The 22,550-nt window shown below is 47.6% G+C and overlaps 1 protein-coding gene across 2 annotated transcripts in view; it reads left to right on the forward strand.

The window, feature by feature from the left end:
• The window catches only part of LOC132493270 (forkhead-associated domain-containing protein 1-like), a 146,020-nt gene extending 123,837 nt beyond the window's left edge, over nt 1–22,183 (forward strand). Inside the window, exons 7-12 of one of the 2 annotated variants that reach the window (XM_060103621.1) lie at nt 7,736–7,859; nt 11,503–11,633; nt 13,865–13,954; nt 14,980–15,084; nt 19,284–19,436; nt 21,105–22,183. In XM_060103621.1, coding sequence (XP_059959604.1) covers nt 7,736–7,859; nt 11,503–11,633; nt 13,865–13,954; nt 14,980–15,084; nt 19,284–19,436; nt 21,105–21,221 — 720 coding nt within the window. In that variant the 3' untranslated portion in view covers nt 21,222–22,183. The remainder of the gene's footprint in view (nt 1–7,735; nt 7,860–11,502; nt 11,634–13,864; nt 13,955–14,979; nt 15,085–19,283; nt 19,437–21,104) is intronic. The other variant, XM_060103622.1, reaches the window with a different exon arrangement.
• Nucleotides 22,184–22,550: the final 367 nt, after the last annotated feature.

The following is a 22,550-nucleotide window of genomic DNA, read 5'->3' on the forward strand; positions in this document are numbered from 1 at the left end:
TGTGGGGAAATTAGAATCAGACGCCTCAAGGCCAAGGGAGTCCCCTGGCCTCTTACAGGATGTCCGCACAAGGGAACTTGCCCTGCTGTGGATGTGGCTCCCAGTCCAAATTGGGTGGCTTGTGGAGTCTTAGATGGTGATACTAAATCAGGCTCCTGTCCTCTGGGGGTTAACACAGAAACTTCTATTTGATCCCCGTGGGTAGGGGAAACAGGAGGTGGTGAATATGATGGCGGCATGGGGGGAGGGTGGGCAGGTGGAACAACTGCCGGTGCAGCTTGCTGTTCTGCAAAACACTTCTAACTGCGAGATCCTATAAAAACTGAGTGAGCCATTTAGGGGCTACCGCCCTTGTGATCCTATATTTTGGGTCCACACCCTATTACAATAGTATACATGTCTTTCTTAGTCATAGGCTCAGGGCTATGTTACACCCATTTATCTACTATAGGCCCCACCCAAAGGGCTCTCCTTCAGGGTTGATGGAGTATTTCCCATTTTGTACACCCAAACGCAAAAGACGCAAACAAATTCTGGCATCAGTGCACACAAAACCAAGACCAAAACCAACGAACCAGTTCCCAAATCGGTTCTGAGGGGGTGTAGTGGTGTAGAGAGCAGCCGTCTGGTGCAGAAGCCCACAGGCAGCTAGGAGGAGCTGTGTTAGTCCAAAGGCTCCGGGACACATAGTCCATTCTCAGCCCAGAAGGAGCAGTCAGGGGGAACCAGTGGGAGGGCTTGACTAATGGAGCTTTGTGCCTGCTATAAAGCTTATTGTTTAGCTCTTGGCCAGTAAACTATGGAGGGTTTGTACGTGGCTGCATAAATGGGTCTAAGAATGATGGACAAGTGTGGTATTCGTTGCCTCCAAAGTGTGGAGAGACCTAAGTAAGATGTGTTGGGCTTGCTATAGTGTGTTGGGGGGCTGAATAGTTAACAGCTGAGGTTTAGCTGCAAAAGGAATTTCCTGGCTTTTAGAGGATCAGTTAATGCCCAGAAATTTAATAGTTGTGGACAGCCCTTGAATTTTATGTGGGGCAATAAATAGCCCACCTGTATGTTATAGATGGGTCACCAACCATGTTAGGGCCTTGTGCACCAGTCTCCTGAGGGGCTCTGGATTAGAACCTCAGTATAGTGCCAGACGGTGCAAGGGGACACCAGGTCTTGCCAGCAAAGACTGTGGGCAATAGCTGGGCTGTTAAGATAGCCAGTAGGCAGACAGGTTAAAACATACTGGGTGCTTTCTGAAGTAAAAGTAGACTGCAGCTGGGACTCCTTAATAACTGGTACTGAATAGAACATAATAGCTAGATTGTCACAGCAAAGTAATTCCCTGGAGCCCTTTGGATATCCTTAATGAACTGGACAATGTTGGAAATGGGAGCCTTAATAATGGGGATCAGCACTTATATTTCAGTAGTTGATTATAAGTCACCACTCATTAATAGCAGGCTTTAATAGCAGCCAAATGGGGAAATTGAAAAGGAGAAATGGTGTGTTTAATGACTTCTTCTTTTCATAAAATCTGAATTATGGGCTGCAATCCCACAGCCCCCTGTCATACATGTTATTGGGAGATATTTACTGTCTTAGGTGGCAGTCTTATGGGCTCCCAGTTTCAGCTTCCACCAGGAAGGCCAGGAATTTGGGTTTGTTCCAGATGGCGTTGCAGTACATCAAGGCATCCATAGCTGTAACGGGAAAGGGTAGGGCCAAAGGGGCTACCACCACTAAAAGATTTTTAATAAAGATTGTTTCAATAGTGACATTCAGTGGAAGTTGAATGCTTTCTACTCCCCTGACTACTATGCCTTGTAATCTAAAGTGTGGCCCTTGCTTATAATTGGAGGGGTTCCCAGGAGGCACTGTAATTTGAGCTACCGTTGTCAATGAGAGCCATAAGAAAATTTGTTTATGTGTGTCCCAAGGAAAATTAGAGAAGTATATGGGCAAGTGTCCCAGAGAAGGGCCACGCTCCAGGGATCTGCCAGGTCCCTAAGGCAGAGGCGTTGGCAGAGGTCAGGGTAGAGGATTCGGAGAGGTGACAGCTACCCATCACTCCAGTCTCCTGAAGAGTCTGCAGCGCCTGAGCAAAAATTTCTAACTTGTGCTTGGGCGGTCTCAAGTTGACATCATTAGGGACCCCCGATCTCCAGAGCTGCCAATACAGGGAGGTCTGTTAGTCATCTCATGAAGGATGGAGCTGTGTGATGGCACCACCCCTTGGTGGAGATCAGTAAGGGTCCCAGAAGTCCCTATATCCCTTAAGGGTCCTCTGCTGGGTTCCTGGCCAGTGGGGCAGCGGGGCCCATGTGCCTTTACTGGCAAGCGAGATTTGGGGCTTCCGAAAAATTATCTTTTTTGTATCCAGCTACAACATGGATGCAGCCCCACGCCTGTTGGACTGTATCTGCCGTTTCTTTGAATCGTAACAGCGTGGCTCTACAATTAGGGGGAGCACCCTTCTCCCCCTTCCCTTGGACAAATATTTTCTAGAAAAATTTGCCTTTCAACCATGGTATAGTTACATGTCTCTGTTTCTTGTTCATGCTGGTCATCTGATGTTTTGGTGCAATGGATGGTGACAGGGAGCACCTGGAATGGAGTTTCCTCTTCCTGACTCCTATGCTGCCACTTCCTGTTTAGGGTGTCCCAGTCAGCCTCGGTGGGGTCAAGGGATGATTTGCGACAGCAGCAAGAAATGCAGCAACGTAGGAGGCACTTACCTCAGCGGCATTTGCCCGTTCAGAGTACCGTGATGCCCCTGGTACAGCTGCCTCTATCATCGGTTACGGCTGTGTGGGGAACTCTTGGATGTATGTTTAGGGCATAGGATGGTTTGGGGTAATAGTAAAGCTGTGTAGAGACTGTGTATGTGTGATGTGGGGAGAGATGAGGGGCATGAGTGCCTTTGTGAGTGTACGGTTGGTGTAGCATGGTGTGGCTGGGTGGTGGGCTGCTTCTGGGTGTGTTGAGGCTATGTGTGCAGGCATTTGAGAAGAGGTAGGGGTATGCATTTTAATGCTTTGTGTGTTGGATCTGTGTGTATTCAGAGTGCAGGGGTTATACACGTGCTCATCCTGTAGGGTAAGAGTTCAGGGAGTGTATTTTTGATGTGGAGGAATTTGCAGAGATTGGGGTTGTCAGTGTAAATTGGGGCTGCTAGCTGTGTGTGTATAATCAGGGGATGTGACAGAGGCTGTTTATAGTATCTCAAGAGGGAGATGGGTGTATGTTTGTATTGGGGGTGTGAGGTCATGATGTGTTCTGGGGGGAGTATATAGGAGAAGGTTGGAAACATTGTGTCTCTCTGATGGTATTTTGTGTTTGTCTCAGCTTCTGAGGCATTGTACATACGTGGATGTTGACAGCTGTGTGCGGACTGTATGTGTTCTATTTGGATTTGGGGGGTTGTGTCTTATATTAAGAAGTATGTGAGTTTGGTTTGAATATATCTGGCTATTGTTGAAGGGTTTGTGTGTTTGCATTGAGGGGTTATGTGGGGTTGGGTGGATTTTTGTGGGGTATGAGGATTTAGGTGTTCGATTATCAGGGGCCGTTGGGGGTGTGATTTTGTATTCAAGACTGTGGCTGTGGTTTTATTGGGGTTTGTAGTGCATGTATATTGGAGCAGGAGGGTTCTGGGCACACAGTCAGGCATTTGCTTATAAGTAGGGAGTTTGTGTGTTTGAGGATGTTTGGAGCTCTGTGGGGCTCTGTGATGGTGGCACAGGTGACTGTGGGCAGGTGGAGTGTGTGTTGGGCTGGAAGGGAAACCCGAGGGCCTGTTGGGGACTGTGAGGCACCCATGTGAACTCCCACGTGGACTGACCTTTGTTCCTTCTGATCTTCTGTGGCTTGTCCGCATCCTGATCTTCTGTGGCATCTACTCCCCTGGAGTGGTCAGCGATCCTCTGCTCATTCTTAGCCAGAGGAGTCAGGAAATGTCACTTCCTCTGGCAGCTGGATGTGCCTCTTGCAAGTGAGTGGTCCTGGAGTCCAGGGTGCAGGACTGGTGGACAGATGCAGAGTGAAGCTGATTCCCCCATGAGCCCTCTCCTCAGTGAGGTGGCCAGGAGGTCAGGGCTGTATCTCCAGAAGGTCAGACCTGGCCAGTCCTCTCTAGAATGTGCTGGAGCGGCCAACTCGTTGAACGCACCCTGCCAGGAGATAAACAGACCCTGAGGACAATTCCTAAGGGAGAAGTCTATACCTACCCATCTTCCACTTTCTCCTTTGGATGACCTCTACCACAAGGTAAAAGCTAAGCCCCCTCACACGGCCTTTCTTGGCCTGGTCTTACTGAGCGGCCAGTCTCTCCCCACATCCTGGCTCACTATGGGCCCTCTGGTGATACCAGCAAGAGGGCTCCCTGCATGTCAGTTCTCACCTCCTTCCCTTGGCCCACGCTGCCCTTGCTGTTTGTCCTGCTCTTACTCTCCCAAGGCTGTTAAGTCACCCTGTCCAGGTGGGAAGGATCCACTGAAAATGCACATTTGAGTAATTACTGCATCACCTGAGTCTCTAGCATGTACCAGGCACTATGACGCTTGCCAAATCCCTAAAAACCCCACAAAGCGGATATGCTATTAGTTGCACTTTGCAGGTGATGAAGCTGAGGTTCAGAGGTGAGCAACCATGACCAAGTACCCTGTATGTACCAGAATATCAATCAGACTGGTCAACGTATCCAATAAAGCCAAACATTAGTCTGATCAGTACGCCTAGATGCAAGGCTGTAAAGGCGCAAAATATGTCCCAGCACGAGAAAGAGCAGTGCCAAGTACCCCAGCAAAGAAGCAGTGTTCATATCTTGCTTTCTTAATCGAAATAACTGCACATCAGCCCACAATTTCCTACTCTGTTAATAGGAGAAAAATACCAATGTGCGTTGTCCTGTAAAACTACCTTAAAAGAATATGTATGATCCCGAGTGCTTTAGTAATGACCCCAAATCACCATCATGAAGTTGGTATACTTCTTAAAACACTGCAAGTCTTACACACTGGCATATAGAATCTGTAAAGTCAGTTCTTTGGGTAATGATGGTAGATAGAAGTGGCCCAGAAGGACAGAAGACAGAAAATAGAGCAGAAACTATTTGTCCAGAGGTGACAATGGGTCATAGCCAAGGTTCAAGCATTACGAGTGAGGTGGTGAAAATAGTAATGGGCATAGAGTGTAATAAGTCAAGCATATCTAATGTAGTTGTGGCTCTCAGGCTCAAGAACGCAGGCTCAGTAGTTGTGGGGCACAGGCTTAGTTGCTCCGCGGCATGTGGGATCTTCCTGGACCAGGGCTCGAGCCTGTGTCCCCTGCATTGGCAGGCGGATTCTTAACCACTGCACCACCAGGGAAGCCCCTCATTTACTCTTAATGCTTCCCCCTGTTGAGGACAAACAGGAGGAAAAAAGAAAGGGCCGGGCTTCCTTGGTGGCGGTGGTTGAGAGTCTGCCTGCCAGTGCAGGGGACACGGGTTCGTGCTCCGGTACGGGAGGATCCCACATGCCACCGAGCGGCTGGGCCCGTGAGCCATGGCTGCTGAGCCTGTGCGTCCAGAGCCTGTGCTCCGCAGCGGTAGAGGCCGCAACAGTGAGAGACCCACATACCGAAAAGAAAAGAAAAAAAAAAAAAGGGCAATAGCAAGGTTCCAAATGAGCTGAGAATTGACCTTCTAATAGGGCTTTCAATCTGACCTCTGGTAGATGTCTGTCGGGGTTTCTGCCCAGCCTAGACCCTCCTCAGGAGAGAAGACGTTTAGGGCTTACAGTGGGCTGACTGGTGGCCCCAAAGATCTCAGGCTCTAATCCCTGGGACCTGAGAATGTTACCTTACAAGGTAAAGTTTTGCGGATCTAAGGATTTTGAGGTGAGACTATCCTCGCCCTAAGTGCCATCTGTAAGTGTACTTATAAGTGAGAGACAGGAGGAGATTATATACAAAGAAGAGGCGGAGGCAGGGACCACAGAGGCAGGACTAGAGTGCTGCACCTACAAGTCAAGGGATGCCAGCAGCTTCTGTGGTTAGAGTCTTTTGAACTCCTTGGCTTTTCAGCTCCTAGGCTGTAAGATTTGAATCCGCAAATGCCCCAAGGAGAAAAGCTGCACCAAATGTCAAGCTTGCGTCTGTGTTTCCCTTCTCTCCAGAACTTGGCCCACATGTCTTGGTGTCTCTCTAACATTCAGATGCCAGCGAACAGATGTTGTCTTACTTTATCCAGGTTTTCTAAAATTTCTTTAGACTTCACCTGATCTTATGTTATTATTGAACTACCATCTCAATTACCCCTAGGAAGAAAATTTACAAGTTTTAGAGAAAATGGAACCCTGGTACAGTGTTGGTAGGAATGTAAACTGGCACAACCACTGTGGAAAACAGTAGGGAGGGTTCTCAGAAAACTAAAAATAGAACTACCATATGACCTCGAAACTCAACTCCTGGGTATAAATCCGAAAAAAACAAAAACACGTGCTTTCAAAAACATGTATTTGAAAAGATACATGCACCCCAATGTTCAGAGCATCATTGTTTACAATTACCAAGATATGGAAGCAACCTAAGTGTCATCAAGAGATGAATGGATACGGCCGTCCCTGGTGGCGCAGTGGTTGACAGTCCGCCTGCCGATGCAGGGAACATGGGTTCATGCCCCGGTCCGGGAAGATCCCACATGCCGCGGAGCGGCTCTGCCCGTGAGCCATGGCCGCTGAGCCTGCGCGTCCGGAGCCTGTGCTCCGCAATGGGAGAGGCCACAACTGTGAGTGGCCCGCGTACCGCAAATAAAAACACAAAAAAACCCCAAAACAAAACAAAAAAACACCCCGTGGGTAGTCAGAGGAGAGGACCGTCACAGCTCATCCCCCTGTGCCGTGTGCCAGGCATGATCTGAGCACTTGTACACATGTTAACTTATTAAAATACTTCTAACAATCCTATCAGGTTGGGACTACCATCACCCCGCGTACAGACTGAACAAAAGGAAACAGAATATGGTGTCCTCCTGGTGTTCACAAAGCCCGTTAACTGGCAGAGGCAGGACTTGAAGGCCACAGTCTGGCTCCCGAGTCCATGCCATGCTTTACAGCCTCCAACTTCTCACGCTCATTCCTAGAGCCACCTGGGAAGGAGGAACCAGGCGACTAAAGACTGGGTTTGAATCAGACTCCACGTGTGACCAGCCACGTGATCCCGAGCAGGGGGCCTCGCCTCTCTGAGTCTCAACCTGGCTCCCTTGCAAAATGGGCACATTAATGGGAACGTCAGCCTTCAGCAACGCTGTGACGAGTATCAGTGTAGCATGTGTGAACGGGCTCTGTAAACTCTGGAGTGTTCTGTGAGGTATAAACTACCCTCTATTCTCATTAGAGGGAATTCATTTCATAACCTGCTCCCGGCTCTTGAACTTTGCTGTGCATCCAGTCAGTGCTGGATGATCTGGAACCAACAGCTGGTCTATTTATGGCTGAAAACCCACAGGTCATAGGAAGACAGCAGCACCGGAGCCCCTGGGTGGCCACAAAGATAAGGTCCGTGTCTCGAAGACCGATGACATGGTGGTCACTGAAGGAACAGGCCCCCTCCTGCCCCTTCCACTAGTGACAACGGAAAACCTTGGTTTCCCCAACACCCCGATCCAAGATCAGCCCGACTCTTTGCCCAACGTTGGAGAAGTACCGGCGTGTCCTGCAGGCCTGGCTGGCCCCCTCTGACTGTGTGTTGCCTCTTTCCACAGATCAGTGCCCTACAGCAAGGCTACAACCAGGTGCTGTGCCAGACCCTGCCTGAGAGAAACTTAGAAATCACCTCCCTGAAGCACGAGGCCAAGAACTTAAGGAGGGAGACCGCCATCACGTCAGGTGAGGCCCTTCTGCATTCAGGCTCCAGAGCTTCTGCCCTCCCCCTGCAGACATCACCAGTCAACCAGCGCACCTGTGCCTGTGACCTGGGTGCAGCCTCAGGGATCACCCGTGTCGGTGCATTAGAGTTCTCCCTCAGTGGAGGTTTCTTGCCACCCAGTTCCGAGGGCAGGGCCTGGTAAATATTTGAGAGAATGGTATCTCTTGGCTACAAGGTCTCCTGAGCACTGGCCCCACCAGGGAGAACACAGGTCGCCTTGTGGCTTGGGTGGTTCCACAAAGCAGCGTGAGTGCAAACTAGAGCGTGGACAAACTGGGGTCACTCCTTTAAGGCACCCATGGTCTCACCCATTTCAGCCAAGTGCACTTGGGCCCAAAGGAAACCATTTTCTAATTTGATCTGAGGTGGTTCCCTGATAAAGGGCTTGGGTTGGCAGAGGGGCAGCCAACGCACAGCTGTGGCTGAGCTTTGATTCCCTGGATTCCTTCATTGCTTCCACATGTTTCTTGAGCTCCTACTAGGTGTCAGGCCCCGTTCCAGGCTCCGGGGAGGGAGAGCCAAGCAAGACAGTCAGATTCCTGTACTCACAGATTCGGGAGGGGGTGACAGACAATAAAAGTAAACGGATGAATAAACAAGCCCACGTCAGAGAGCAGTGCTGCTGTGGAGAAAATAAACTGTGTGTCGTGGTGGCCAGCGCTTCAAGGGGGGAGGCCAAGGGGGACCAGCTTAGTGGGTGTGCAACCATGGAACTCAGGTGGGACTTGAACCCGTGGGCTGGGACTCGAACCCAGTCAGACCCCACTATCTTTTAATCGAGATCACGCATCTGGTCTCGGGACTTACTAAAGCTCAGGTTCTTTATGTCTCATCGCAGAAAGAATTCAGTGAGAGACAAAGTAAGAAGTGGATTTCTTTAGAGAGAAACACACTCCACAGACAGAGTGTGGGCCATCTCAGAAGGCTAGAGGCCCCCAAATATCGAGCAGTTAGTTTTTATGGGCTGGGTAATTTTATAGGCTAATGAGTGGGAGGATTGGGTCAACTCTAATATTTTAGGGAAGGGGCGGGGATTTCCAGGAATTGGGCCAACACCCACTTTTTTTTTTTTTTTTTTCTGTACACGGGCCTCTCACTGTTGTGGCCTCTCCCATTGCGGAGCACAGGCTCCGGACGCGCAGGTTCAGCGGCCATGGCTCATGGGCCCAGCCGCTCCACGGCATGTGGGATCTTCCCGGACCGGGGCACAAACCCGTGTCCCCTGCATCGGCAGGCGGACTCTCAACCACCGTGCCACCAGGGAAGCCCTACCACCCACTTTTTGACCTTTAAGGTCAGCCTCCGAACTGTCCTGGTGCTGGTGGGTGTGTCATTTCGCTCATGTATTACAATGAGCCTGTAATGAGGCTCCAGTTCCCCTGGAAGTCGAATCTTACGCCCCCTTGGACCTAGCTGATTCTAACACTTTATGTTGTATCCTCCAAGGCTATGTCCTTCTTTTAGAGAGGACCTGTTTCAGGTGGGCAAGGACAAGCCAAGGGCAAGAGAGGCTGCATGGAGTGAACAGGGGATTGTGGGGCTGGGCAGGGTCGGGGGGTCTGGGTTTTTATTCCAAGGGTGTTGGGAATCCAGTGGAGGTTTTTAAGCAGGCACTGACATGCCTAGAGACCTGAAGAGGATGGGACCACTCACAGACGAGGGGCGTGAGAGAAGCAGGTGACAGGGTGGGGGCAGTGAGCCTCGGAGGGGCACATCACTCTGAAAGCAGCCAGCGCGTAGCAGGAAACATGCCCACAGCTGTAGAAGCCAGACATAGCATTGAGTCGCACGTGAATCCCCATCTCTGTATGAATCTGTGCTTTTCTTCTGCCTCACTCTGCAACTTAATCACAGCCACACCCACCCCCTGCTGCCCCCGGGTCTCTGCTTATGCTCCTCCCTCACTTGGGATGTCCTCAGATATTTTCTGAGCACCTCCCCCAGGCTAGGCGCTGTTCTGGGCACCAGGAATGAATGGAAGGATGAACCCTCTGGTCCTCACCTTCCTCCCGTATGTCAGCCAGTGAAACCTCATCCAAGCATCAAGCCTGTCTCAGATCCCTCCTTCTCCGATCAGGGAGTCGGACAGACCTGGGTTGGGATAACGCTTGAGATGGGCTGGACCCACTCAAAGTGTGGCAAGCCCCAGAGGGATTTCCAAGTAACTGAACTGTGTCCTGGAGGCAAAGCTCATTTTTAAACTGAAATTCTGGAGCATTTTGTGCTTTATTTCATAGACATTCTTGATTGATACCTACCACTAAAACTGGGCCTGATGTTCTTTCAAGAAAAGAACCGTAGGAGATAACCCAATACCACTGCATTTATGCACCCTTCTTCCCACTTTTATTCAAAATGATACTACAATGCAAGAGGGAAGAGATATGGGGATATATGTATACGCATAACTGATTCACTTGGTTATAAAGCAGAAACTAAAACACCATTGTAAAGCAATTATACTCCAATAAAGATGTTAAAAAAATGATACTACAGTAATGGAGTAGTTATCTATTGCTGCATAACAAGTTACCCCAAAATGTAATGGATAAAACCCCAACCAATATTTATTATCTCGCCCAGTTTCTGTAGTTCAGGAATTTGAGCGGGGGGTGACTTAGTTCTCATGAGTTGCAGTCAAGATGTCGGCTGGGGCCTAAGTCATGTCATCTAAAGCCTCGGGTGGAGCCGGAGGATCCCCCTTCAGAATGGCTGGAGGCCTTAGTCCCTCAGCACACATGCTTCTCTCTAGGGCAGCTTGAGTGTCCTCACGACACAGTAGTTGGCTTCCCCCAGAGTGAGTGATTCAAGAGGGAGCAAAGAGTTGGCCACAGTGTCTTTTATGACCAAGCCTGAGAGGAAACAGTCCGTCCTTTCCACAGTATCATATTGGTTACCCATGGCAGCCCTATTCAGGGTGGGAGGAGCTACACAGGGCATGAATTCTAGGTGGCAGGGATCATTGGGGCCATTTTGGAAGCTGGCTGCCGAGAAAAATCATAGGCGCCATGGAACAAACATAATTTAGCCACTTTGTGTTCTTGGGACATACCGTCTCATTTGACCCTTACAATAACTCTGTGTGGACAGACAGTGGGAGGTGAAATAGCTTGTCCAAGACCACCAAGCTAATAAGTGGTAGAGAGGGGTCCAAACTCCGAGGACTGTGAAAACAACCACCCCATCAATAGCGTCCAGCAGTGCCCTCTGCCACACGCCCGTCTCCTGGCATCTGGAGAAGAATTCCTGGACATTCCCTGTGCTGGGCCTCTGTCTCCCAGGCCCATGGTGTGGCCTCTCCTCCCAGCTTTGCCTGGCCTGTGCCCACAAGGGGCCCCCAAAGGTTTCTCCTCTCGCTGGTGCTGACTGCCCCTCATTCTCACTGAAGCCTCAAACCCTGTTCCGTGGACTTTGCTCTCATTCCCATTCCTGCTCTGGGACCCTTGGAAAAAGCCTCCCCAGTTCTAAGCGGGCACCGGTGGTGGCCCAGGCTTGGAAGGTCTTGTCCAAACGTTGGCTGACAGCCACGGTGTTGCCAATAATCCTTCCTGCCTCTTTGACCTCCATGAGTCTTTTGTTTTGGTTTGTTTGGTTCTTTTACAGAGATGGTGTCATCTTTGCAAAGAGATGTGTTAGTAAAGGATGGTCAAGTTCAACAACTACAACAGGAGGTGAATCAACTGAAAAGTGAGAACAAAGAAAAGGATCACCAGCTCGAAGCCCTCAGCTCCAGAGTGAGTGTCGGGTCATCAGCAAATTGTAGCTGCGAAAAGCAGACACAGTGGAGTCACATGACACACGGTGGTGAGATGAGGCCAGTACCCAAGGACACAGGGAGGGTGGTTGCTGGGCAGGTGGCCAACTTCTCTGAAGCCTTTCAAAGGACAGCATGTATGTGTCTCAGAATAAGCATAATAGATTTTTAAATCCAGCAAACATTTTCTAACCCCTATTATAAATGAGTTTGTTTAATCCCAGCAACAAACACACCTATGAGCATATACTGCCATTGCAAAGTTTAATATTAAGCAGAATACGATCTCTCTGTGAGCAAGGATGACCACACGGCTGCATCGTGGTCCCAGCACCACTGGTTCTCATAATTGTCTTCAAAGCAGAACGTTTGAAGATCCAGATGCAAACACGCAGACTCTCATTTCTTCCTTAGACTTCAGTGTGTAGAATGTCTCTATGGAAGATGAACGTGGTAGGCAAGCAAAGAGCTTTTTACATGTAACTTTGACTATTTGCAAATCTTGCCTTCAATGCTAACTTTAGAATCCTGCCTCTATAGGATAAGATTTCTCAGTATTTGCATGATGTGCCTGTTTCTGTGAGTCAAGGTAAAACCTCAAAACTTTCATCTCAGGTGGCAACTCAGAGATTCCCAGAGGCTACCCGATAGCTAGGTCTGCATGGGGATAGGGTGAGAACAGATCTTGAGGTTCCAAGGAAATGGCACAGTAAGTAATACCTGGTATGTAGTACCATACCCAGTTTGGAGCTGGTGAAAGGCACTGCATGAGCTTTGGGATCAGACAGACCAGGGTCCAATCCCAGAGCTTTCTTTTATTGTAACTTATTTGGCCTCCATTTCCCCATCTGTGAAATGGGGATGACAAAAACATTTTGCGAGAAGTGGGAGGCTGGTTTTAGTTGTGCTCTTCTGCCTCTGCCCGAGGTCGGCTGCCTGGCCAAGCCCTCTGCATTCGTTTCTCCCAAGCAGAGTGTCTTCCCAGGCATGTGCTATAGCTGTTTAATGTGGTGTGTGTGTGTGTGTGTGTGTTGGGGACGGGAAGGGGATGCAGAGCTGGTGCTAAGTAGAAGGAATCTGCAAAGACAGCACCTGCTTGGCTCTTCTACCTCCTGAAGTGCATTTGGATGGTTTATGTCCCCGTTTCCCCTTCCTCGTTGACCTTGGAATGAGGTCCCTTCTCCTCTAGACTGTGCTGGCGAATAGCACAAGGGTTCGTCACCACCAAGGGTACTGCTCTTGTGAACATTTGAGATGCCTTTTTTTTAATGACATACATCATGTGTGTTAATTTTAGAAAAATAAGTAGATGACATTGAGAAGAAAAAATAAAAAGAGAGGAGAGGAAATGCTACCTTGAGAAATCAGTGTTAATATGTTCATGTCTGTTTTTCCAGTCTTGTTTCTATATATTGCCTAGAAATCAATCAATCATTTTATAGTGAATTTATACTATGCACATTTTAAAAATTTATAAATACTTATTATTTTCCCATTCTAATAAATCAACGCTCTTATCGTTCGTCTTAAAAGCTACATACTTTCTCCTGGATGTACCCAGTGTTATAAAGTGGTTTGCTGTTCTAAACAACACTTGGGTTGTTTCCTCTTTTTTTTTTTCTTCCACTGTTACTGACAATTCTGTGAAGAGCATCCTTGAAACTACAGATTTACTTATTTCTCCAGTCATTGTCCTTAAGGTACATTCCTAAAGTGGGAATTGCTGGGTCAAAAGAAGGCACATCCATCCTTATGCCCTTAATGCCAGTTGCCAAGCCGCCCCCGGGCAAGACAGCTCCGTTTACCCCTCCACACCAGTCGGGGCAGTTGTGTCTTTGAGATGCAACCTGCACAAAAGCCCTAAGATGGACCCGAGCTCACTGGCTCGGCCCCCTCCACCCTCACTGCTCACAGCGTGAAAACATCCCAATTCCTGCACCCTAAGTACCCAGAGTCTACAAAGCTGGATTACCCCTCCAGTGAAGTTTGCTGGCTTTTGAAGAGGAATTTAGACGTTCTATTCCTCAGAACTCATGAGAGGGGTGAACTGGGAACGACTGAAGGATCCCGTGCTCCCATCACACAAATGGTCTCGCCTCTCAGAATTCAGAGGTGTGATTGGGTTATACAGCAGGAAACACTCCTGGGCGTGAACACAGGTACTTGGGACCCCCAGCCAAGCCCCCGTGGCCTTGTCCTTTTAATCCACAGTGCTCAGTGCTGAAAGAAGAGTTACAGAAGGAAGATGCCCAGAAGGAGAACTGGGAAGCCCAAGAGAAAGAGTTAAAACTCTGCAAAACCGTGTGTTGAACCTCCTGACCCCTCGGTGTCCAATGAAAGCCTAGATTTTGGCCTTGAGGGTTTTGGAGGGGTTCCTTGGCCCATTAGCTAGCACAAGCTCTGGGGCTTTCTGGGTGTTTGTCTGTTAATGTAGTCTCCTAATTCTTTGATTTGCTGGCCTCAAAGAGATGGGTGAAAAGATCATGGAAAACACACTCTCCCAGATTTTCTGGGCAGTTGGCTCAAGGCCCCTCATCAGGTTTTCCCTGGGGAAAGGGACGGGAGGTGGCCACCGTATGCTGCTAGAAATTCACCATGGTCCCTACCCCTGGACTTGTGATGCCCAGACTTTCATGATCCACTGTCACAAATTTTATCACGGCCCTGAACACTGTTATTAACACAACTCTTCTTGAAGTACTTTTGCTTAAATACATTCAATTTTACAACAATCCATAAAAACAAAATAAAAAGCAAATGTATCACTGGCCTTGTATGGAAGGTGAACATAAAAATGAATACAATGGAAAGATGACCACTAAATGTAAATGTTCACCCCCTGTAACGGCCCGAACCCTCGTGCACATCACCAGGCATACGTTTTCCATCCATTGGGAAGGACGGTGCCTGGGATGGGGGCAGGAGACGTGTGTTCTTCTCTCTGTCAGGAGCACACTTCTCTGCCTCAAATGAGAAAAAAGAAAAATGTCATTGTTCTTTTCTTCCAAACTGTGCCCATTGTGTCTTCCAAACAGCCCTTATTTTGATTGAACTCAAACATATACCCCAAGGAAAGAGATTCTAATGAGTGGATAGGTATCTTGTACTGTTTAATCCAGGATCCATGCTGATCTTCAAAAGAAACTCAAATTTTCCCTCACCCAGCCCTTTCTTGCATCCGTTGAAAGAAAGTCTACTTTGCCTCAAACATGTGGAATTGTCCCCAAAGGGAAGGAGTTAAGCAAATCCCAGACTAGGTTTCTGCCTTAATGAACCAGATGAAATGAGTTGTGAAGTTGACTTCCCTGTTGTTGGAACTCTTTCAGCAAATCCATGACATGGAAAAAGAAATGAGGAAGCTCAGGGTGGAGCTGAAAAGGAGCAGTACCGAGGAGAGCCTGATCTCTATGACGCTGCGGGAAAAGAGCAAGGTATGGCAGGGACAGGTCGGCCTGGGAAGCACTCTGGGGCAAGCACTCCACCTGCATCATCTCTGTTCATCCTCACAATGACCCCATGCGGTCTATACTGGTATTAACCCCACTTTACAGTCGGGAAAACTGAGGCTCACAGAGGTGAGGGAAGTTATCCAAGTTCACTTGCATAAAGTAGTTGTGGCAGAACTTGAATCCAGGTCTGCCTGACTGCAAAGCTCCTGTGTGTAACCACTACCCAAGACTGCCTTCAGATCTTAATTGTGAAATTATCTAAGAAAGAATTGATCCATTAAATCAAGTTTGCCAATGATGTTGTTCCAACTTAAATTCTCATATTGATTTTTTTGTCTTTTTGTTCCATCATTGAGAATGTTTTTAAAAATCTCAACATGTTTGTAATTTGTGTGTTTCTTCTTTTAATATGAACGATGTTTGCTTTATATATTTTGAGGCTGTGTTACTAGGTGCATATAAATTTAGAATCCTAATACTTCCTGTAGAGCAAAACTTTAGATCATCATGAAATGTCCCCTTTCATCTCTAGTAGTGTTTCTCCCTTAACGTCTCCTTTGTCATTTAGCTTCATCACTGGCTTTCTGTTGGTTAGAGTTTTCATACCATATCTTTTTCATATGTTCTCTGTCAATTTTTGTCTTAAGGTTTAGACATATGCCTTCAAATAACGTATCATTTTTACAAAATCCAGTTTGACAATCTTTGGCTTTTAGTCCATTTATATTATGTAATTACTTGTGTACTGGGGTTTAAATCTACCTTCTTGCTCAATACCAGTTGTACCATCTGTGCTATGTTCCTTTTTCTGTCCTTTCTTGCCTCCTTCTGAGTGGATGGTTTTCTCTTATTCCACTTTCCCCCTCTATTAGCTTGGAAATGTTTCACTTTTTTACTATTCTCTTAGTAATAGTAAGACAATAGCATTCATCCTTGACTCACCAAAGTCACACATTACTTAAGTTTTTCACTCTTCTACTATTTTCTTAGTAGTCATCCTGAAGACTACAATATGCATTCTTTTTTTTTTTTTTTTTTGTGGTACGTGGGCCTCTCAATGTAGTGGCCTCTCCCGTTGCGGAGCACAGGCTCCGGACGCACAGGCTCAGGGGCCATGGCTCACGGGCCCAGCCGCTCCGTGGCATGTGGGATCCTCCTGGACCAGGACACGAACCCATGTCCCCTGCATCGGCAGGCGGACTCTCAACCACTGCGCCACCAGGGAAGCCCTGCATTCTTAACTTCCCAGGAGGCACTAGTAGTTGATAATCCTGCCCTTCTCCTTGACAGTGCAGTGAGCTTCAAACACCTTAACTTCACTGACCCCCTCCAGAGTTAGAAGCCTTTGCTGTCATTTTCTAAACTCCTCTTGGTAGTTAAAACCCCACAAGACATTATTAGTGTTTTGCTATCGTCAGTATCATATCCACACATCACCCTTACTGTTGCTTGTCTTTTCTGCATCTCTGATCACCCACCTGGGTTCATTTTTCTTGTGTCTGAAGAATACCCTTTAATGTTTTCCCTCATTGTGGCTCTGCTGATGACAAATTCTCAGATGTGCCTGTGTGTCTGTCTGGAGATGTATATTTAACCTTCATTCTTAAAACACATTTGACTGCGTATTGAATTCTACAAGGGCAACTCTTTTCTTTCAGCACATTAGATACAGCATTAGATATGTCACTATTGTCTTGCGGCTCCTATTATTTCTATTTAGAAGTCATCTGTAAGCCTAACTGTTGTACCTTTGCATAATCTGTCTTTTTCTCCGGTTGCTTTTAAGATTGTCTTTTCCCTTGATTTCCAGCAGTTTTATTATGGTTTATCTAGGTGTGGATTCAGTTTTATTTACCTCATTCAGAGTTCGTAGGGGCTTCTTGAATCCCTGGTTTGGTGTTTTGCCTTAGTTCAGGCGCTTGGGCTCTGTACCACACAGGCAGTGGGGAGCTCCTAAGGCTTCTGAACAAGTGACTGATGCAATGACATTCGTGGACAGTAATCAGGGTGAAAATGATAGTTACAGTTTCTCACGTACTAGGCGTTACCTTGAACATTTCATTTCTTCATCTTCACAACAGCGCTGTGATCTAGAAATCATCCTCTCCATTTTACAGATGAGAAAGTCAAGGCTACTAGTTACTAGTAAAGTAGCCCAGTTGCACAGTCGGTTTTGTCTGACTCCAAGTTCGTCTGACTTCAGTTACCCTGGCGTAGCAAACAGCCACATGCTACTGTTTACACTGAAATTAATGAAAATTAACTAAAATTTTTAGTTCAGTTCCTCCGTCACACCAGCCACATTTCGAGTGCTCGATCCCCAGATGTGGCTGATGGCTGCCATATTAGACAACACAGCCTCGCTCAGAGTACCTGTCCCGTTGCAGAAAGTTCTGTTGGACAGAGCTGCCTTACAGCTGGGTAACTCTCCCAGTACCGTTAAGATTGCACTGGAAGAAACTAAACTCGAGGCGAGAAGGCCAGTTGTCACAGTCCAGCTTGCATGTGAGAGGGGTTGGTGGACAGGCGTGAGACCCCCGAGTGTGAGAGAGGGAGCAGGGCGGACGCTGAGGGTGACTCTGAGGCTTGGGGACGGGAACGGGGTCTGTTCATACAGAACACAGACAGAGGCAGAGTCCAAGGCTGGACTTGGCTTTTGCAGCACATGAAAAAGGCTGCTGACATAGAAGTCAGAGCATGTTTAGACCTGGGAGAAAACTAAGGCCCAGAGAGCTTAGATGACTTTTCCAGGGTAACGGAGCTGAGTAGAGGCTCTTCCACTGGACCACACTACTCAGAAGAAAGCTCTTAAGGGCTCTTCTGGGTCTTTTATTACATCCCTGTGATCCCCCTCTTCAGATCCCTAAAAAAACAGCCTGTGAATTTGTTTCAGCACAAAAACTTTCCATTTATTTACGAGAGTTTGCCTCATTTCCTGTTAGTGCCAGGGCCCAGGGCTCAGCAGGTGCATCCAAGAATTGAGCAGCTGCGAGGCCTACACTGGCCAGCCAAGGGTAGCCTGGAGCACACCCAAGCTTACCGTGCATTGACTGTTACCTAAGCAAGGGGGGAAAAGTAGGCAAGCTTCTCCACTTTAAATGCCTTCGTTTGCAGGCTGCAATTCTTAATAGACATTGCTTTAGCAAGCCTCCAGAGAGGTTACCACCTGTGAGTGTGCTCAAAGTGGTAACGACAAACAGTTATGATAATAAACCCAATCATAACATTTCCAAGTCCCCATTGCGAGTTATTAGAACGAGACTGTACGGCGGACATTCCCGTCCACCTTTCATAGGTTACAACAGTACTTAACACAACTCACAGAGCCCTTAAGCACTATTCCAAACATTGAATCCCCACAATAACTCTATGCAGTGATACTAGTATCATCATCCCCATTTGACAGATGAGGACACTGAGTCACGGAGCAGTGAAATAACTTTCCGAGTGTCGTACGGCTTGTTAGGGACCGAGCTGGGATGGGAGTGTGCGGTAGAGCATAGTTGAGCCCCGGGTGTAGAGCTCGGCCCTTTCCCGTAGGGGGCAACTCCCTGTGAGTTTGCCTCCACCCTGTGCATGCCTGTGACCCCTGCTGCTGGGCTGCAGCTGTCCCTACCCCTCAGGGACTCCCCCACTGCCACTAGCATCCCCCCAGAAGAGTTTCCCCAGAGGGCATGATGATCACATTAGCAGCAAGCCCACGCTTTCATCATCCTTTCAGGTGGAAGAGAAGCTTCGGGAGGATTCCAGAAGGAAATTGCTTCAGCTGAAAGAAATGAGGAACAGAGAAAACCTCATTAAAGCCAATTTGGAAAGGGCAGTAGGTCAGATAGGCGTGCTGCAGAGCCCCTTCACGGGCCCGTGCTCTCCACGGAATCCCGCACCCAAGCGGCCGGCAGGGATGAAAGAGGAGGAAGACGGCCTGCCTTAGTTCACCCGCTTATTTTCTATACGAAGAAGTGTGTAGAAAGAACTAGAGCTGAGATTCTATCTTGATCTAGAGTCTGAGCTCTTAACCACGATGCTCTACTACTTCGCTATTAGTTACTAAGCTAAGCATCATTTTTCTGTGTTTTGAAGAAAGTTTCGTGAACCTTTGTCCCGCCCCCAAAGGTAGTGGAAATGACTCCTGCGTTAGTCCTGTCCCCCATCAGCTGCAGTTCCCCTTCCCCTCATTTCAGATGAAGATCAACAGTTCTCGGGAAACTCAGCAGTATTTGCTGCAAGAAGAGTTACGGCAGCATCTGGCAGAGAAGGAGAAGCTGACCGAGGAAAGGCTACAGCAAGAGGAGAAGCTGAAAGCCAGAGTCAAGCGGCTAATGGCAGAGAAATCGGTAAGGTGGTCCCAGTCCTTCTCTTTACCACTGGAAACTGATGAAATGGGCTTTCCTATGAGAAACAGAGGGCGCGTACTTAGATGGAGGAATCTCAGCAACTCTATTGGGAGCTAAATTAATTAAAGAGGGTGAATGATGTAGGAGGAATTAACATGAAGCTTGAATCCTAAAACTCAGAGATCAACTTGAAGATCAACTTGAAGAGGCAAGGTTATTGAAATGTCTAGAAATGGTACTTTGTTTATATACCGCAGCTGATTTTATTGATACAAATCCCAGTCGTTACTGCGGGTCCTGGTTTGTGTCTAAGTGAGTGCAAGACCAACCAATATTATTTCAGTCTTTTGCTTTCTCTTCATGCATATCAGGGGAAACACATGGCCAAAACGGCTACTTACTTTTCCAGAAACCAGCCAATTAGAGGATAGTTTACAGTGGCGCCTCTCAACTCAAAGGTGTCCACGGATCATATGGGGATGTTGTTGAAATGCAGATTCTGACTCAGCAGATCTCAGGTTAGGGGAGCCTGGGATTCTGCATTTCTGAACAGCTCCCAGCTGGTACCGATAGCACAGCTCTGCAGACTACATTTTCAGCCACAAAGTCTTAGAAGAAGGTTTTCCCCAAGTTGGCCGATAAGAACCACCTGGGGCTTCCCTGGTGGCGCAGTGGTTGAGAGTCCGCCTGCCGATGCAGCGGACACGGTTTCGTGCCCTGGTCTGGGAAGATCCCACATGCCACGGAGCGGCTGGGCCTGCGAGCCATGGCCGCTGAGCCTGCGCGTCCGGAGCCTGTGCTCCGCAACGGGAGAGGCCACAACACTGAGAGGCCCGCGTACCGCAAAAAAAAAAAGGGAGGGGGAGGGGGCTTTTTTAAGGATATAGGGGTGAGTGCCTCATAAAAACTGGGAGCTGAAAGAGAGCCTGGCCTCGAAATAGAACTGGTAAGCCATCAGATCTCAGGCATCATCTCTTTTACACACACACAAGCATGCGCACACGCACACACAGGCCGTATCTCCTCTCTGTGTCTCTGTGTGGCTCCCCTGATCTCTGCTCTCTCCAGTCATGTGACAGGAAGGAATGACCTCATGGTCCCCCAGTTCAAAGGACCAGCCCAGGAAGCAAGTAGCATCTTAGAGCCCATAACCCCAAATCCTGGGAGTGACCATCTTAAAAGCCCAGCCCGTGCCAAGTGCCCGATCAGCTATGACCAGGGACAGAGTCACACACATGGCTGCCAGGATCCAGGAGTAGTGCTCAGAAAAGGGTTAGACAGACCCTCTAGAGTATGGTGCATTTTCCCCTCCTAAGACATCAGAGACATAAGGCATTCAGTTCAGTAACAGCTTTTCGAGAGAAAGTCCATCCCAATGAAATTGCCTAAAATCAGAAACTCCTGGTTCAAAAAAAGATGCAAATGTCAGAAGAAAACGTTATCTGTGTATCTGGAAGAGTGTACACCAAAATGTGAATAAGGTTACCTGTGGGTAGTGTGATAATGGTGGATCATTTTACCTTCGTTTTGCTCACGTCTATGTGTGTATATAAATATTTTTTACAACAAAGATTTTATTTTGAGTAAAAAAAAATGCCATTTGAGAAATATTTGGGGATCTCCCTACAATTATTGAGTTTGGGCATTTGTCGCTCTTGCTTGTTGTAGGTTGGAGCCAGAAAAGGCACCCCAAAGATGGACCAAGGAAGGGAGATGCTGAAGAGAGAAATGTCCAGCAAATCCAGCCAGAGCCTTCTGTTTTCTAAACCTGGTGGAAGGAACTAGAAACGTCATCCCGCTGGGCCTCGCGTGATCCTCCGTGAGTCAGTGTAACTCTTCTGCGTCAAACTACTAAGATGCTTTTTTAGGACATTAAAGGTTGCTACCCTAGTGTGTTGCTTCCTAGACTGGTATTTTGCACAATACTGTATTTTGGAGTGTGTGAGGAGAGGGGTTCTTTTCACAGATATTATGAATGTAAACATACACAGGCGTATGAAGAATAAGTTTGAAGTTCAGACTCCTAGGCCTGGTAGATGCAATTATGTGTTTGGGTAGTGACAAACCCAAATGTCACACCTCCAAGGAGCTCTGAGAAGCCCGCAGTTGAGAAAACCCAGGGCGTGTACTGGGGCCACAGGACAGAATGGTAACCTCAGGGCTGTTGGGGCCATGGTATAGTGCATTTATATCTGAATTGATTATAATAAATGTGAACAGCAACCAGTTTTATCGCTTCCATAACAGTGAGTCATGTTTATATGGCGCTCTGCGGTGTTCAAAACACTTCTCATCTAATCCTCTCTCAAGCCCTGGGAGGTAAATAGCATTATGTTCCCCATTTTACAAATGAGGAAGCTGAGGCCCAGAGAGGTTAAATGGCCCGTCTAAAGTCACACAGCTAGTAAATTCAAGAATTGAGTCTGGAACCCAGGTTTCTAACTCCATCTCACGCTGCCCATTCTGCCGCACCAAGACAGCCCAGTAGGTCAAGTCCCAGGCCATCAGGACAGACCAAGTACCCAGTCATCAAAGAACACACACTGCCCAGGTGGACACACCCCTTTCCCATGGTGTTTGAAGAGACCCTCATTTTTGCCTTCTCTCCAGCCATCTGTTCTCTCCCTGCCTTTCTTGTACGGCCAGAGACCACCAAACAAAACAGGAGGAAGAGCCAGAAGCCATGAATATCATTTATTTTTTATTTTTAAAAAGGCACAATAAAAGTATTTTGATATTTTAAAACCAAATGCATCCTTTATACTGATTAAAACTAGAAGGAAATGGGAAAAATGATTTGCATGATCTTCCACTAAAGGTACTTCTTACACAGTGAGAAGGGGGAGCATCACCTGACCTTAAAAATAATCTTGAAAATCCCAGCAGTTTTCCATAGAACATATTACTTATACTGTACCATATCCCCAAAATCTCCAGCACCAGAAAAGATCACTTGGTCAGGCAGTAGTTGAGTAGCTGGCTCATGTTTGGAAGCCAAATTGTGTGGGAAAAAAACTATTTTGGTTGAATACAAATATTTGAATTTGCATAAGTTAAATGTAATGCCTATGTGACTCCACTGTATTTGAGGTCTTTCAAAGGACGTGTTAATCT

Source organism: Mesoplodon densirostris, chromosome 7 (assembly GCF_025265405.1).
Source record: "Mesoplodon densirostris isolate mMesDen1 chromosome 7, mMesDen1 primary haplotype, whole genome shotgun sequence".
In the NCBI taxonomy this organism is placed as follows: domain Eukaryota; kingdom Metazoa; phylum Chordata; class Mammalia; order Artiodactyla; family Ziphiidae; genus Mesoplodon; species Mesoplodon densirostris.